Source organism: Dermochelys coriacea, chromosome 11 (genome assembly GCF_009764565.3).
Source record: "Dermochelys coriacea isolate rDerCor1 chromosome 11, rDerCor1.pri.v4, whole genome shotgun sequence".
Classification (NCBI taxonomy): domain Eukaryota; kingdom Metazoa; phylum Chordata; order Testudines; family Dermochelyidae; genus Dermochelys; species Dermochelys coriacea.
In genome coordinates this window covers 78,777,218-78,790,084 of record NC_050078.2, presented here as the reverse complement: position 1 = coordinate 78,790,084, position 12,867 = coordinate 78,777,218, and the positions used below count along the sequence as shown (strand labels likewise).

General features: G+C 54.4%; 1 protein-coding gene across 6 annotated transcripts in view; it reads right to left on the bottom strand.

Moving 5' to 3' along the window:
* Positions 1 to 12,867, bottom strand: part of SLX9 (SLX9 ribosome biogenesis factor) — a 119,528-nt gene that overhangs the window by 15,787 nt on the left and 90,874 nt on the right. For 3 of the 6 annotated variants that reach the window (XM_038422322.2, XM_043505828.1, XM_043505830.1), the window contains 2 exons: positions 9,680 to 9,836; positions 900 to 968 (listed from right to left, as the gene is read on the bottom strand). In XM_038422322.2, the coding sequence (XP_038278250.1) occupies positions 900 to 968; positions 9,680 to 9,836 (226 nt within the window). The remainder of the gene's footprint in view (positions 1 to 899; positions 969 to 9,679; positions 9,837 to 12,867) is intronic. The other 3 variants (XM_043505827.1, XM_043505829.1, XM_038422321.2) reach the window with 2 other exon arrangements.

Sequence of the window (12,867 nt, the reverse complement as noted above, 5' to 3'; positions counted from 1 at the left end):
CGTGGACAGCTACAGTGGGTCAGCACTGGCCCCAGGCTCTGCCAGACCTGCCAGCTTCCCTCTGGTGAGAAATGGGCCCTGAATCAGACACATGGGGAGAGAAAGCACGTGGCACTTCCTTTTCCCCAAGGCCTGGCCACGCAACCCCCCGGCAGCTGCTAGTGCCAGGGCACGACAGCCAGCCAGTGGGAATGGGAGGATACCTGGCCAGTCGGCATTCAGGCTCCAGGGAAGGCATGCAGAAGGCTCAGCCCACGGCCAGCAGGCCCTCAGCCCCCGAGGTGAAGAGCGAGCTCTCCAGGATTAACCCAGGAGTACACATGGGCTGATTCCATCAGGAGACAAAAAAGGGGCCATGGAGAGGCCGGTGGCCACCAGCCCCCACTCTCCCCAGGTCCCTCACACTCCGTTCTGAGGGCTCCCCTGCGGCATCAGCCTCATGCCAGCCCTCTGCACGGAGTCCCCCCTGGCACAGTGCTCCAATGCCCTGCACTACTGGGGCTGTCCTTCAAACCAGGGCAAGGTGGGTGCCGATGCTGCCAAACCCAACTGCCCTGGGGACACGTTGGCGTGACAAGAGGGGCCCGTTCTCCCCAGGGCACACCCCAGGGCAAACCGGGGCAGGCGAGGAACCCGCACCCGCCACCCAAAATGCAACAGCAGGTTTGGCTTAAATGTGTGACGCTGCGCTAGGAGACCTGGAAAACCACGCCCTGGATAAACCCGACTCCTAGCAGGGCAGCCGCACAGTCAGGGGGACCAACCGCACGGCCACAGGGAACGGCCGCAGGGAGCAGCCGCACGGCCACGGGGAGCGGCGCGGCGGCTGCAGGGAACGGGTGCTGAGCATCGCCAAAGGCAGCTCTTTCATGCATTCACTCTGTTAGCTGGGTACTTACAGGAGCCTGCGCTTCTGGGCCGGCTTCATTTGGTTGAAGTCTGTGGGTTCTGCCTTGACTCTCACGTGGCTGCAGAGAGGAACAGACGGGAACAGTTTTGTAGAAGGAAAACATTTTGCCAAAAGCACCTGGCACTGGCCGCTGTCAGCAGACAGGATACTGGACTAGACGGACCATTCGTCTGACCCAGTCTGGCTGTTCTTACATGCCGGACAGCGAAGGGAGGCAAAGGGATCAGCGATTCTGAAGCTGTCTGCACTAGGGAGGCAGAGGCAAATCTCTACCATGCATGTGCCCAGCCATGAGCTCCCTACTGCATGGTCGGTCAGCTATGTCCTGTGGCCGCAGGGAGAGGGGAATTCCGGGTCACAGGATGGCAGGCGAAGGCACTTCCTCACCACCATCGCTGAGCTCTGTACTCTGCAGCGGGGTCACTTCCTCTTTGTAGGAACAAACTAAACTAGGGGTCAAACTGCAGCAACCCCCCCTTGGGTGCTCTGGAGTGACCTGCCCCACCCACTCACGTCTACCACAGCCATTGTGCCGAGCTCCCGGCTGAATCTGAGGGCTCCCCAGTGAGGCAGGCAGGTCGGTGGCGTATGCGCTGGGCAACCCCAAACGATGTGGGATGTTCGTGCAGGGGAGGGTTGGCCGGCCCAGCTGCCCTGCATAGCTATCCAGGGAGCATGTCCCCCCCTCGCTGTGTCTATTCCTGCACTGCCCCACTTCGGTTCAGAGCCAGCCCAGCTTCTTGGCGTTAAAGCAATGGGAGGCTCTCCCCACACATACAGAGGGGCACAAACACCACCACAGCTTCAACTAGGAGAGCCGGCAGTCGGACGGGAAGGGGAAGCACTGGAACAGGCAGTCCTGTGTCTGTTTAAAAGCTCTGCCTAGTTATTGCCGATGGCCAACTGAAGGGGTAGAACAATGGCACAAGGTGCTACCGCCTAGCACCAGGCCATGAGAACCAACAAGAGAGGACACACGTTTAGACTCGGTTTCAGTAAGTAGCGAGGACAAGAGAGAGCTGGGCATAGACCATCAGAGGGGGAAGGCTCTGGAGCAGCCTCCCATTATGAGTTTTGGGGGCAAACAACGTAATTCGTTTTTAAGAGCGCTGGACAATTTTTTCGTGCAACTGCCTGACGGGGCTGCTTGTGATGGGGGGGGGCAGGGCTTTGCAGCCTGGGGCTCACTTCTGGGTCATATCTTATGTTCCTAACGCTCATGCTTCAGGGCTTCAGTCAGCCACTGACAGGGGTCAGGAAGGGCTCTTCCCTCCCAGTGTATTCTGGGAGGTTCTTTATCTCCTTCCTCTGAAGCGTCAGGGATGGCCATGGCTGGAGATAGGTCACTGGCCTGGACTGGCCAGGGATCCGAGTTGGCGCCAAGCATTCTCTGTCCCAGTGCTTGGCTGGCTGGTTCTTGCTCCCATACTCAGGGTCTAGCTTATCGCCATAGGTGGGGTTGGGAAGGAATTTTCTCTCAGGTCAGATTGGCAGGGATCCTTCAGGTTTCACCATCCTCTGTAGTGTGTGGGTGCAGGTCACTTGTCAGGTCTTGGGGTTGCTGGGTGGTGCTGCTGGCCAGTGCCAGGAAGCTCGTCAGACTGGGTGACCTGGGGGCCCCTTCTGGCCATACACGCCATGTTCCTGAGATGTGAGCAGAGGGGCCCAGTGAAGCCTGAGAACCATCCAGGGTTTGTGCTCACGGTGTCTGACACACAAAGCCAGGACACATCTATGCGGATCGTAGGTGACTTTAGGGGCCTGTGCAGAGAACTGCAGGTGGCAGCTCCCTGGTGCCATGTGGGAGAGAAGAAAAAGCTAGAAGCCAGCCCTGGTGACCAATTGCAGCATGTGCAGCAGGGGGAGGAGTGCATGTCTGGAATTCACGGAGCATTGGGATGGCTCCTCGTTCCCTGGAGAAAGTCTAATCCAGTCAGGTGGAATAGCAGCCTCCTGCTGTCAGAGTTACAGGGAGCCTTCAGCAGGGAGCAGTGCAGAGAGAGAGTGTCAAGGGGGAATGAATCAAATCCCAATTCAAATACTGGGCATGTACGTTCAGTGGGTAACATTGGCTCCCCGACTGGGGCAAAAGAGAAGGAATGGGTGGAGGAGCGTACTCTTGCCTGTATACACATGCTGGGAGCACAAGGAACACACAAGATTTGCAGCTGGTTAACCAAGGGTCTGACCTCCTGGAGAGTGTGTCTAGGTCCTGCCTACCTAGGAGAGAGCCAAGGAAGTCACGCCGAGGGCTCTGGAGAGCTGACTCGCCAGTGAAGAGAGAGGTTCATTAACAGGGAAGCCGGCTTCTGGATACTGCAGCGCCGGAGTGATGCTACCAACGGGAGGGCACTTGGAGGAGAGGCGCAGGAGTGGTTACAGGGCTGGAGAGATTGGCTTACGAGAACAGATTAACCAAGCACCTCTGCACAGCTTGGTGAGCTGACAGACTTCGATAGGTGTCTGCCAGTACTGGTACTGTTCCCTCAATGCGGGAATTCAATGGGCAAAGCGAGGAGTAATGGGGACCACAACGAAGCTAAGCAAACGTCTGTTCTTAGGATCTGAACATTTTCCAAGGGTGCGGGCTATTAGCCAGCGGCGCAATCCACATGGAAGGAACCATCACTCGAGCCACTGAGCGTGGCCTCCCCGAAGCACCTGCGCACAGATGAGAACAACTCCATCTCCAGCCCCGGGACTCCACCCCGCAAGAGAGGCTGTGGGTCCCAGCCCACGTTCGGTCATGAGCAGAGCTCCTGCGCACTCTGCCAGCAACACGCACTGTAGCCAGCCGCAGCGAGTGAGGGGGCGTTATTCCACTCAGGGGCCGGCAGAGAGACACAGGCAGCTGCTGGCACAAAACAGCCAGAATAAAATGGTTTGGGGAGGACCTGCTCCAAGTTTTGAGCTCTCAGTATAGCCAGGGGGTGGGGGCTGCTTCCCCAAGACAGTCCCTTTAACACTGGCTGTACCAGATGCCAGCAACAGCATCCCCCTGACCTACACTGGGAAAGCCGTTTCCACTTCCCTCTTAGGTCTCCCAGCCCCACAGCAGCTTCCTGCGGCAGCAGTTCCTGGCTTCCTCTCCATCTCTCTGCCTCGCTTTGCTACGTTCTTCCTGTTCTCCTCCCTTTGTTCCGCCTCTCCTCTGCTCCGGATTCCTTTGTGCTCCGAAACCTGGCTTGCGTACAGCAGACACTGCAACGTTCTCGAACGATACCATCTTCCAAATCAAGTGGGACGACCGACCCACCAACCTCAGCGTTCTGTCTCAAGCCCAAACCTCCAGCATGGAAACTATGATCTCCTGGGCTGCTCGTGTTCTTTGAATGCCAATCGACTCCCAAAGCAGGTCACATTCTCACAACTGAGCCACGGCCAACAGACGAGGGCGGGCAAAACAAGCACTTCAAAGACATCCTCAAAGCCAACATGAAGAAGTTCAATATTGCCATGAACTCACGGGATCCCCACACCCTCTACCAACCAAAATGGAAGAGGACCTTGTGGCAAGGATCCCAGTATTTCAAGATCCAACGAAGACAACAGCAAAGGGAGAAATGGGAAAAGAGGGAAGACCGTGCTGCATCCTGACTCAGCGATCCAGCCCAGCCCCTTCCCTCAGGAAACGTCTGCCCCAACTGTGACAAGATCTGTGGATCCTGGCTCGGTCTCACGCGCCACCTGTGGACCCACCAGCAATAACAAACTATCATTTTACGGAACACAAGCATCCTCGAGCTCCAAGGGATCACTGACTTGACTGGATTCCTTCATGTCATCCCCTCCCTGCCCAGAGCTGGCTCCCTCTCCCTCTTTCTGGTTCTCTGCTCTGCCTCATCTCCCCTCCTGGCCCACAGACGATGTACGTTCCCACGCCTTTCCCCGGAGCAGCTCCAACCGGCTCCTGCTCAGCCATCGCCCCCTGCGGCTGGGCAGGGCTCTCCCGAGAGGGAAGCCAGGTGGCTCATCCCCCTCCACTCTTGGGGCAGCGGCCGCCTGGTGCCCAGAAGTGCTGAGCACCCACGCCGCCAGCGACCGTCAGCGGGAGCCGAGCTGCTCCGCGCGAAGCAAGGCCCGGCACACAGGAAGCCCTGTAGTGTCAGCCATGCCTGTCCCAATGCCAGCGCCCTGCGGAGACAGCTCATGTCTCTCTCCCCATGTGCTTACCAGGGGATGCCTCCCAGTGGCCATTGCAATGCGCGTGCCAATGGACAGAGGAGGGCTGCGCCGGCCATTACCCCACTGCCTTATCTGGGCAGCTGGGCCCCCTTCCCCTATGGCTAACCCCCATTACAAGCCAGCACTGGCCCTTTAAGAGGAGTGCACCTGTGGCTGGTCAGCTGATGCCCCATGAGCTTAAAAAGGGGCACCTGGGCCTCCATGGAGGCCTGGCGAGGGGGAGCCTTGGTGAGGCAGGCTGAGAGCTAGTCAGGGAAGAAGCAGAGAGAGGGGGCCTGAGGCTCTCACTGCCAGTGCCCCGGGGAGCCAGAGCCCTCCCGGGAAAGGAGAGCAAGAGGCCCCCAAGTCCCTGGGAACAGGGAGCCCAAGGGAGTGAGGGGTGCAAGACCCCCCAGAATGGGGAGCCCCGGGGAGCAAGGGGCACCAGAGCCCCCCCAGGCGAGGAGGCAGCAGGAGCCCGGGAACTGAAGGGGGAGCCCCTGGAGCTGAGGAACTGCGTGTTATTGACCTAAATTTGATCAGCAGAACTGCACAAAGAGCCCGTGGGTACAGCAGTGAGTCCTTAGCGAGCAGGGGAGAAGCCCTGCTGTGTAACACCCCCACGTGCACCTCTCCTGCCAGCCCACCTGAGCAACAGAGGGTGCAGCAGAGAGACCGACCCCCCATCCTCCAATGAATGAGGAGTAGGGGCTGTCCACACAGCACAGTTCCTGGGGAGGTGACAGCTGACCCCCAGCTGGCTGCTCAGAGCCACCGGCCAGAACGTGATGCAACACCACAGTCATTCCTCATCTTCCACACACAGGACTCAGAAATCGGGAGGGGAACAAACAGCAAGAGCAAATAAACTCCTACAGGGGCACAGTCACTTGAACACGCATGCAGGGTGTATGCGACCATCCCACCGCACTGCCACATCCACTATTGTTAAAGGAACATCAAAAGCTACAGTCCCCCGAGGCGAGGCGAGACGAGGCCACATCTCCATGTGCTCAGGGTATTTATGTTGCACATGGGACAGCACCTTGTGAGCAGTAAATTCCTCCCTTTCCCTGTCACTGTCCCCTGTTTACCTAGGTCACTGATAGCAGCAGGGATAGAAAACATTTGTTTTTTAAAGTGTGATTGCAAAGCTACAAACACAGGCAGGGAGGGGTCAGAGCAGAGGCTAGGCCTGCTCTAAACGTACTTCACACTCAGTTTCTGAAAGGATTAGCTTTGAAGTTGGCACCTCTCCAGGAAACAAATCCCATTTAAAGGAAAGTGTTCCTAGAAACAACCACACTAGCCTCTGAAAGCACAACACCTACTGGAGGCAGAATTGCTCCGCACAGCGACTCTGGGCATTTCCCAGGAGAATCCAGCAGTTCCCGAGAATGCACAATTCTGGCAGAAATTGCAGCAGTTCTGTTTGCAGGCATACTAAGCTTCTGATCCATAACCAGACCCATCAGATAGAAATCTCAGAAATATGGGGCTGGAAGGGTCTCGAGAAGTCTTCAAGTCCAGCCCCCTGTGCTGAGGCAGGACCAAGTAAACTGAGACCATCCCTGACAGGTGTAACCTGTTCTTAAAAACCTCCAGTGACGGGATTCCCCAACCTCCCTGGGAAGCCTGTCCCAGCACGAAACTATTCCTACTATCCATCCTAAATCCCCCGCACTGCAGATTAAGCCGGTTAGTTCTTGTCCTGTCTTCACTGGACATGGCTGAAACAATGGATCCCTGTCCTCTTTATAACAGCCCTTAACGTATTTGAAGACTTATCAAGCCCCTCCTTAGCCATCTCCACCTAAGACTGAATATGCCCGTAATTTAACCTCTTCTCATAGGTCAGGTTTTCTAAACCTTTGATCATTTTTGTGGTTCTCCCCCAGACTCTCCAATCTAGCCATCTCTCGCCAAGTGGCCGCTGTTCTCCAGCTGAGGCCTCACCAGGGCGGAGTCCATGGGACAATGGCCTCCCATGTCTGACACAACACTCCTGTTCGGACAGCCCAGAACAATATTAGCTCTTTTCGCAAGGGGTTTGCCAGCTGTAGTGCAGGGAGAAGTGCTTGTTCCCCACTCCAGCAGCGTGGTGCTGAGATGCCAGTCGGCTCGCACTGGCTATGAATGGCAGCCTTGTTTCATTACACTTTGTTGCCTTCATTCATTATAAATGAGAATAAAAACCTCACTGCGATGCTCTCTTACCCAGCAGGAGATCAAATTCCTGGAGCATCTAATCTTTTATTAATAATGCTGACAAATCACCGGAGTATTACCCTGCATTTATGCAATGCTTCTAATCCTATCAAAGCCTCTTCTGGTGATTTCAAACAGCCACACGCACACTGGCACAAATGTGGAAAGCCCGAGCTGGAGTGGGGATGGATGGCAGGCAGTGCTGCTGTTCCTCCATGCAGCTGACCCTGCCTGGGGAGCAGGCCCGTAAATTGTGGCTGGGCTGCCCAGAAGAGCTACAGCATCAGCACATCGGCCAACCGGCTGGCCCTGCCTCCCCTCCCCCCCGCATCAATCTTAGCCCTCTGCCGGCTGCACTGGCTGGCCCTGGATTCCCTGGCCAGAGTGGGGCTTCTTTGTGCTTCTGTGCCACTGCCACACTGGGCTTTCTGTCCCCAGCCCCCTCCGCTGAGGCTCCACAGATGGAATCTGGGCAAGACCGGGACCCAAAGCCTAAGGAGGGAGAGGAGGATGGGTGGCACTGCCTTTGGAGGTGCTCACACAGTGTGACAGCTCCGCACCGCCAGGCGTTCGGGAAGCCAGTATTCCCTATTTACAGAAGAGTTCAGCGTCTAGTAGAGAGTACACACCAGGGTAACAACCCTGTCTGTGGGACCCTCATGCACAAACACAATGCACATTACCCAGCACTGCCAGAATGGCCTGGCCAGTTCACACAGCTTCCCTGAAAACCCCCCGGAGGGGAGGTCCCAGTGCTCCATGCCCAGCTGTGGGGCACAGCACTACGGTATCTCCGTGGGAGATAAGAATCCACCACAAATCCTGGCTCAAAATTCAACCGGCCCAAACCTGAACCCTTGGAAAAGTCTGAAACAACATAGTGCACTTCTGCACTGGGACTGGAACCAGAAATCTAAAGACAGCAGTATGAGAAGTGATTCAGGGAACTGGGAATTAGGGGATCGACTTCCGGGGGCTGGTTTTCAAAGACACAGCTACAAGTTAAAAGAAAAGGAGTACTTGTGGCACCTTAGAGACTAACAAATTTATTAGAGCATAAGCTTTCGTGAGCTACAGCTCACTTCATCGGATGCATTTGGTGGAAAAAACCTTGCATCCGATGAAGTGAGCTGTAGCTCACGAAAGCTTATGCTCTAATAAATTTGTTAGTCTCTAAGGTGCCACAAGTACTCCTTTTCTTTTTGCGAATACAGACTAACACGGCTGCTACTCTGAAAGCTACAAGTTAGGTGCCTAATTGCTCCCTAACCTCCCCCTTCAGAGGCAGCAGCAGACACATGGTCTGCATAGGTGGGGAGCAGCCCAATCCAGCTCTCTCTTCCGACTAGCCCTGGAATATCATGAGAGCTTGTGCTCACGGTGTCTCCAGCCTCGCTCCGTGTGCAAAGAGATTCGAGTCTTCACCAAGCCATCTTTGGAGACTGGCCTGGCCCGAATGTAAATCCCGGCCATTTATGGCAACTGCACGTTCCCAGCTGCAGGCCCAGCAGAGCATGCCGATGGGGATATGTTTACATAGAGCATGAACACTTCTCTCTCTGATTCGGCTACTCACAAGATAAAAAACCCCAACCACCACATCAGGCCACACACACCGGTCAAAGGTCACGGCTGGCACGGGGAGACAGGCGCTGTGTTAGAGAGAAGTCCCAGGGACGGTTCCACAAGTGCAGGGGTTAGGGTGGGAAGTCAGAGAAAGCTTAGCAGGCAGCTGGAAGGTGAGGTGTTAGCTACTCATGGTCAGAAGAACAGGAATGTGCACGACGGCTCCAAGAGAGGCTGGCTGCTGCCAAAGGAAGCCCCTTGTCTGTCTCGGCACAGCTCCGCAGAGTCAGCTGCAAGTGGGGCCCTTTCAGCCGGGAATGCCAGGCCCTAATTTATCGGGCACATCTGTGACGGAACCACCCCCAGCCTTTGCAACCCAGGGGAATTACCAGCGTGTCTCTGGGGAACTGGGAGGAAATCCCACGGTGCTGTTAGGATCAATGGCACGCGCTCTCACATTAAATGGTCGCCCGTGCGTGGCATTGACACTGGCCACATGCACAGGGCCTGGCCTGTCTTCGGGGCTAGCTTCAGAAGCGCTTGGTTGTTCAAAGCCTACCCCCTGTGCTGCACACCCTGCTGGGCCACACCAGCCTCCCTCTCCCCCCCAGCAAACGACACGCCGTGGCCACGGGGAAGCACCATGCCACCGTGGACACCCAGGCGTGCTGCTGCCACGTGTCTCACGCCGAGCAGAGAGCACAGACAGTCCGAGGGACTGAGCGAGGGGAGCGGCCCACTGTGCAGCCTCCAAAATGACTGGCTGGTGCTGCCATGACAACAGTACCCGCTGCAGGAAGTAGCACAATAAAGCAGCCCACCAGACGGTACCTAATCTTGGGCTGCTTCCTGGCCTTGCTGGTCGTGGTCAGTTCGGAGAGTTCAGGCAGGGCTTCCATCAAAGGCTGCATGTCTCCAACCACCGGCGTCGCTTTCCGCTTTGCCTCAGCTTTTTGCTTCTGTCTGGCCAGCTTCACACCTTCTATTTCTGATTCAGAAACAAGACCATAAAGAGACTGTCAATTTCCAAGCACCCTAACCACTTCAGGCTCCGCGACACGGCTAAGGAAGGACAAAGATGATTTAGATAATGGCCTAGAGCAGTGGTTCTCAAACTTTTGTACTGGTGACCCCTTTCACATAGCAAAACTCTGAGTGTGATCTCTCCTTATAAATTAAAAACACCTTTTTATATATTTAACACCATTATAAATGCTGGATGCAAAGCGGGACTTGGGGTAGAGCCTGACAGCTCACGACCCCCCATGTAATAACCTCACAACCTCCTGAGGGGTCCTGACCCCCAGTTTGAGAACCCGTGGCCTAGAGAGTACACTTAGACAGTTTGCAGATGATACCAAGCAGGGAGGGGTGCAAGCACTTTGGAGGATAGGATTAAAATTCAGAATGATCTGGACAAACTGGAGAAACGGTCTGAAATAAATAGGATGAAATTCAATAAGGACAAATGCAAAATGCTCCCCTTGGGAAGGAACAATCAGTTACACACATACAAAAAGGGAAATGACTCCGCAGTACTGCTTCTTAGGCAAAGGGATCTGGGGGTCATAGTGGACCACAAACCAAATAGGAGTCAGCAGTGTCACACTGTTGTAAAAAAAGCAAACAGCATTCTGGGGTGTATTAGCAGGAGTGTTGTAAGCAAGGCACGAGAAGTAGTTGTTCCACTGTACTCTGCACTGACTAGGCTTCAACTGGAGTATTGTGTCCAGTTCTGGGCACCACATTACAGGAAGGATGTGGACAAATTGAAGAAAGTCTGGAGAAGAGCAACAAAAATGATGAAAGGTCTAGAAAACATGACTTACGAGGGAAGACAAAAAACTGAGTTTGTTTAGTCTGGAGAAGAGAAAACTGAGAGGGGGACACAATAACCTTTTATGTGCTTGAAAACTGTTATTATAAAAGACAAGAGTGATAAATTGTTCTCATCTACTGAGACAAGCCAAGAAGCAGGTGGCTTAAATTGCAGCAAGGATGGTTTAAGTCTAGGTCACACATTAGGAAAACTTCCTAACTGTCAGGATGGTTAAGCATTGGAACAAACTGCTTTGGGAGGCTGGCTAGCAAGAGCACTGTATTTCCCTCCCATGCACAGTGAGGAGGTGACCTGCTAAGAGTCGGGAAGAGGAGCACTGAAGACCTGAAAATAAATCAATGTGCTAGAATTACATGGACTCTCCAGTGAGACTGGAGAGAGGAAGGGGAGGGTCCAGGTTTGGCCTCCCATCCTTGACAGATGTCTCTGTAGCCATGAGCCATACTGACTTTGGCTTTATTTACAAGGGGAAGGATGGTCTTATAGCAAGTGCCCTAGGCTGGGACTCACAAGACCCAGGTTCAATTCATGGCTCTGGGCCAGTCACCTGGGACTCATCTACACCGGGGACTTCAACTGGTTGGCCAAAATGCAGCATTTGCATGCCAGGCACCCTGAGCGAGTGCAGAGGCTGGGGCCTGCAGGGCAGGCAGCGAGCCCAAGAACACAGGGACTGGTGATGAGCTGACAGCATGTGAGCTGCCCCACGGCACTGTTACAGTGCTGTGTGACTCTGCCCTGTCGCTGCAGGGAGATGGGGGAGGGCTTCTGCTGCAGGGCAGGGAAAGAGAGTCATGGGAGCTCCTCCCCTGCCCACGGCCCAGCAAGGCTGTGGGAGCCCAGGCTCTGTCTGAGCCCAGTGGATCCAGCCGGGGAGAGGAGGAAAAGATTGGAGAACCAACTGCCAGTTACAGCTCCCCCATTCTCTGCCCCAGCTGGCACTGGTACCCAAAGAACCAAACCCAGGTGGGAACAGCCAGCATAAAGTGTGCTCCAGGCACGTCCAGTCCCTGCACCGTAGGGGGCTGGCTAGGCACTCTCTGGCCTCCTGGGGTCTCCCCCACACAGCAGGGGACTCCCCAGGAGGGAGCTTCATAGAAAGTTTCTGCTTCCTTTGCATTTCCTGAGTGATTCTCAGGCTGTGGAACCTGCCCTACAGGTTCGATTGTGGCCTTGACCTTCGAGATAGCGTGGCCTGTGTCCAGGCTGAGAGTCAGCCAATTAGCGCAGTAGCACTGCATGGCCCTGACTATGGTCACTGCCTGATACATCTACACCAGTAATCTTGTGGGCCAACCTTTTAATCATTTTCTCGTTTGCTAAACCAGTGAGGTGCTCTACCATCAACAGTCCTGGGTGAGCTGTGATTTCTGCAATGCACAGGGGTTTGTGAGAAATCTGGATTGTAAACACTGCTCCTTGCAGGCAGCTCTGCCAGGGGCCCTGGTTTCTGTTCTGCACCACTTCTTTTTTTGGTCTGGCTTTCTGGAGCTGGTCTACTTCACAGTACTACCATGCATTACGTGCCTGACACATCAGAGCAAACAGCCCAAATTCTTCTTCTATGAAATCTTCTTCAGTAAAGGGGCCATGCGTGCTTCTAATGGCCAAAGCTTTGCATCAGTTTTTCCTTAGTCTCTTTCTTATGATTTATTTCTGTTTGTAATGGAATATGTGCTGAGAGTTTTGCATTACACTCTTGGGCTGAACTTCACTGCACTGGGTACTGGGATTGGATGCCAAAAAATGCAGGGAGAAAGGGAACCCAAGAAAAACAAGCAAATTAAAGAAAAATAATTCATTCCAAGATTACAAAAAACAAACAAAAAAGAACAAGCAGCAAATTGCTCCCCACCACATAAGGGTGTTTTTAGAGGATAATCCTGATGGCTTTGTAGGGAACAATGTAATAAACAGCATCTGAGATGAATTAACTGCTCAAGGGAAACCCAGACATTCACTGCAACTCAGAGCCATTTCCTGCATGCAGCCTGTACCACACGGCATGGAAATAAATGACTGCTGATCTGTAATCAACCAGAACACGCCAGGCGGAAAAAAGTGCAGTGCTGCTTGTTTTCTTGGATTTCCCCTGGGGCTGTGAGTAAAGGGCTCGTCTCAAGGGCTCGTCTCAAGCCTTGGAGTGAAAGAGTGATGGACACACATCAGTTAAAGCTGG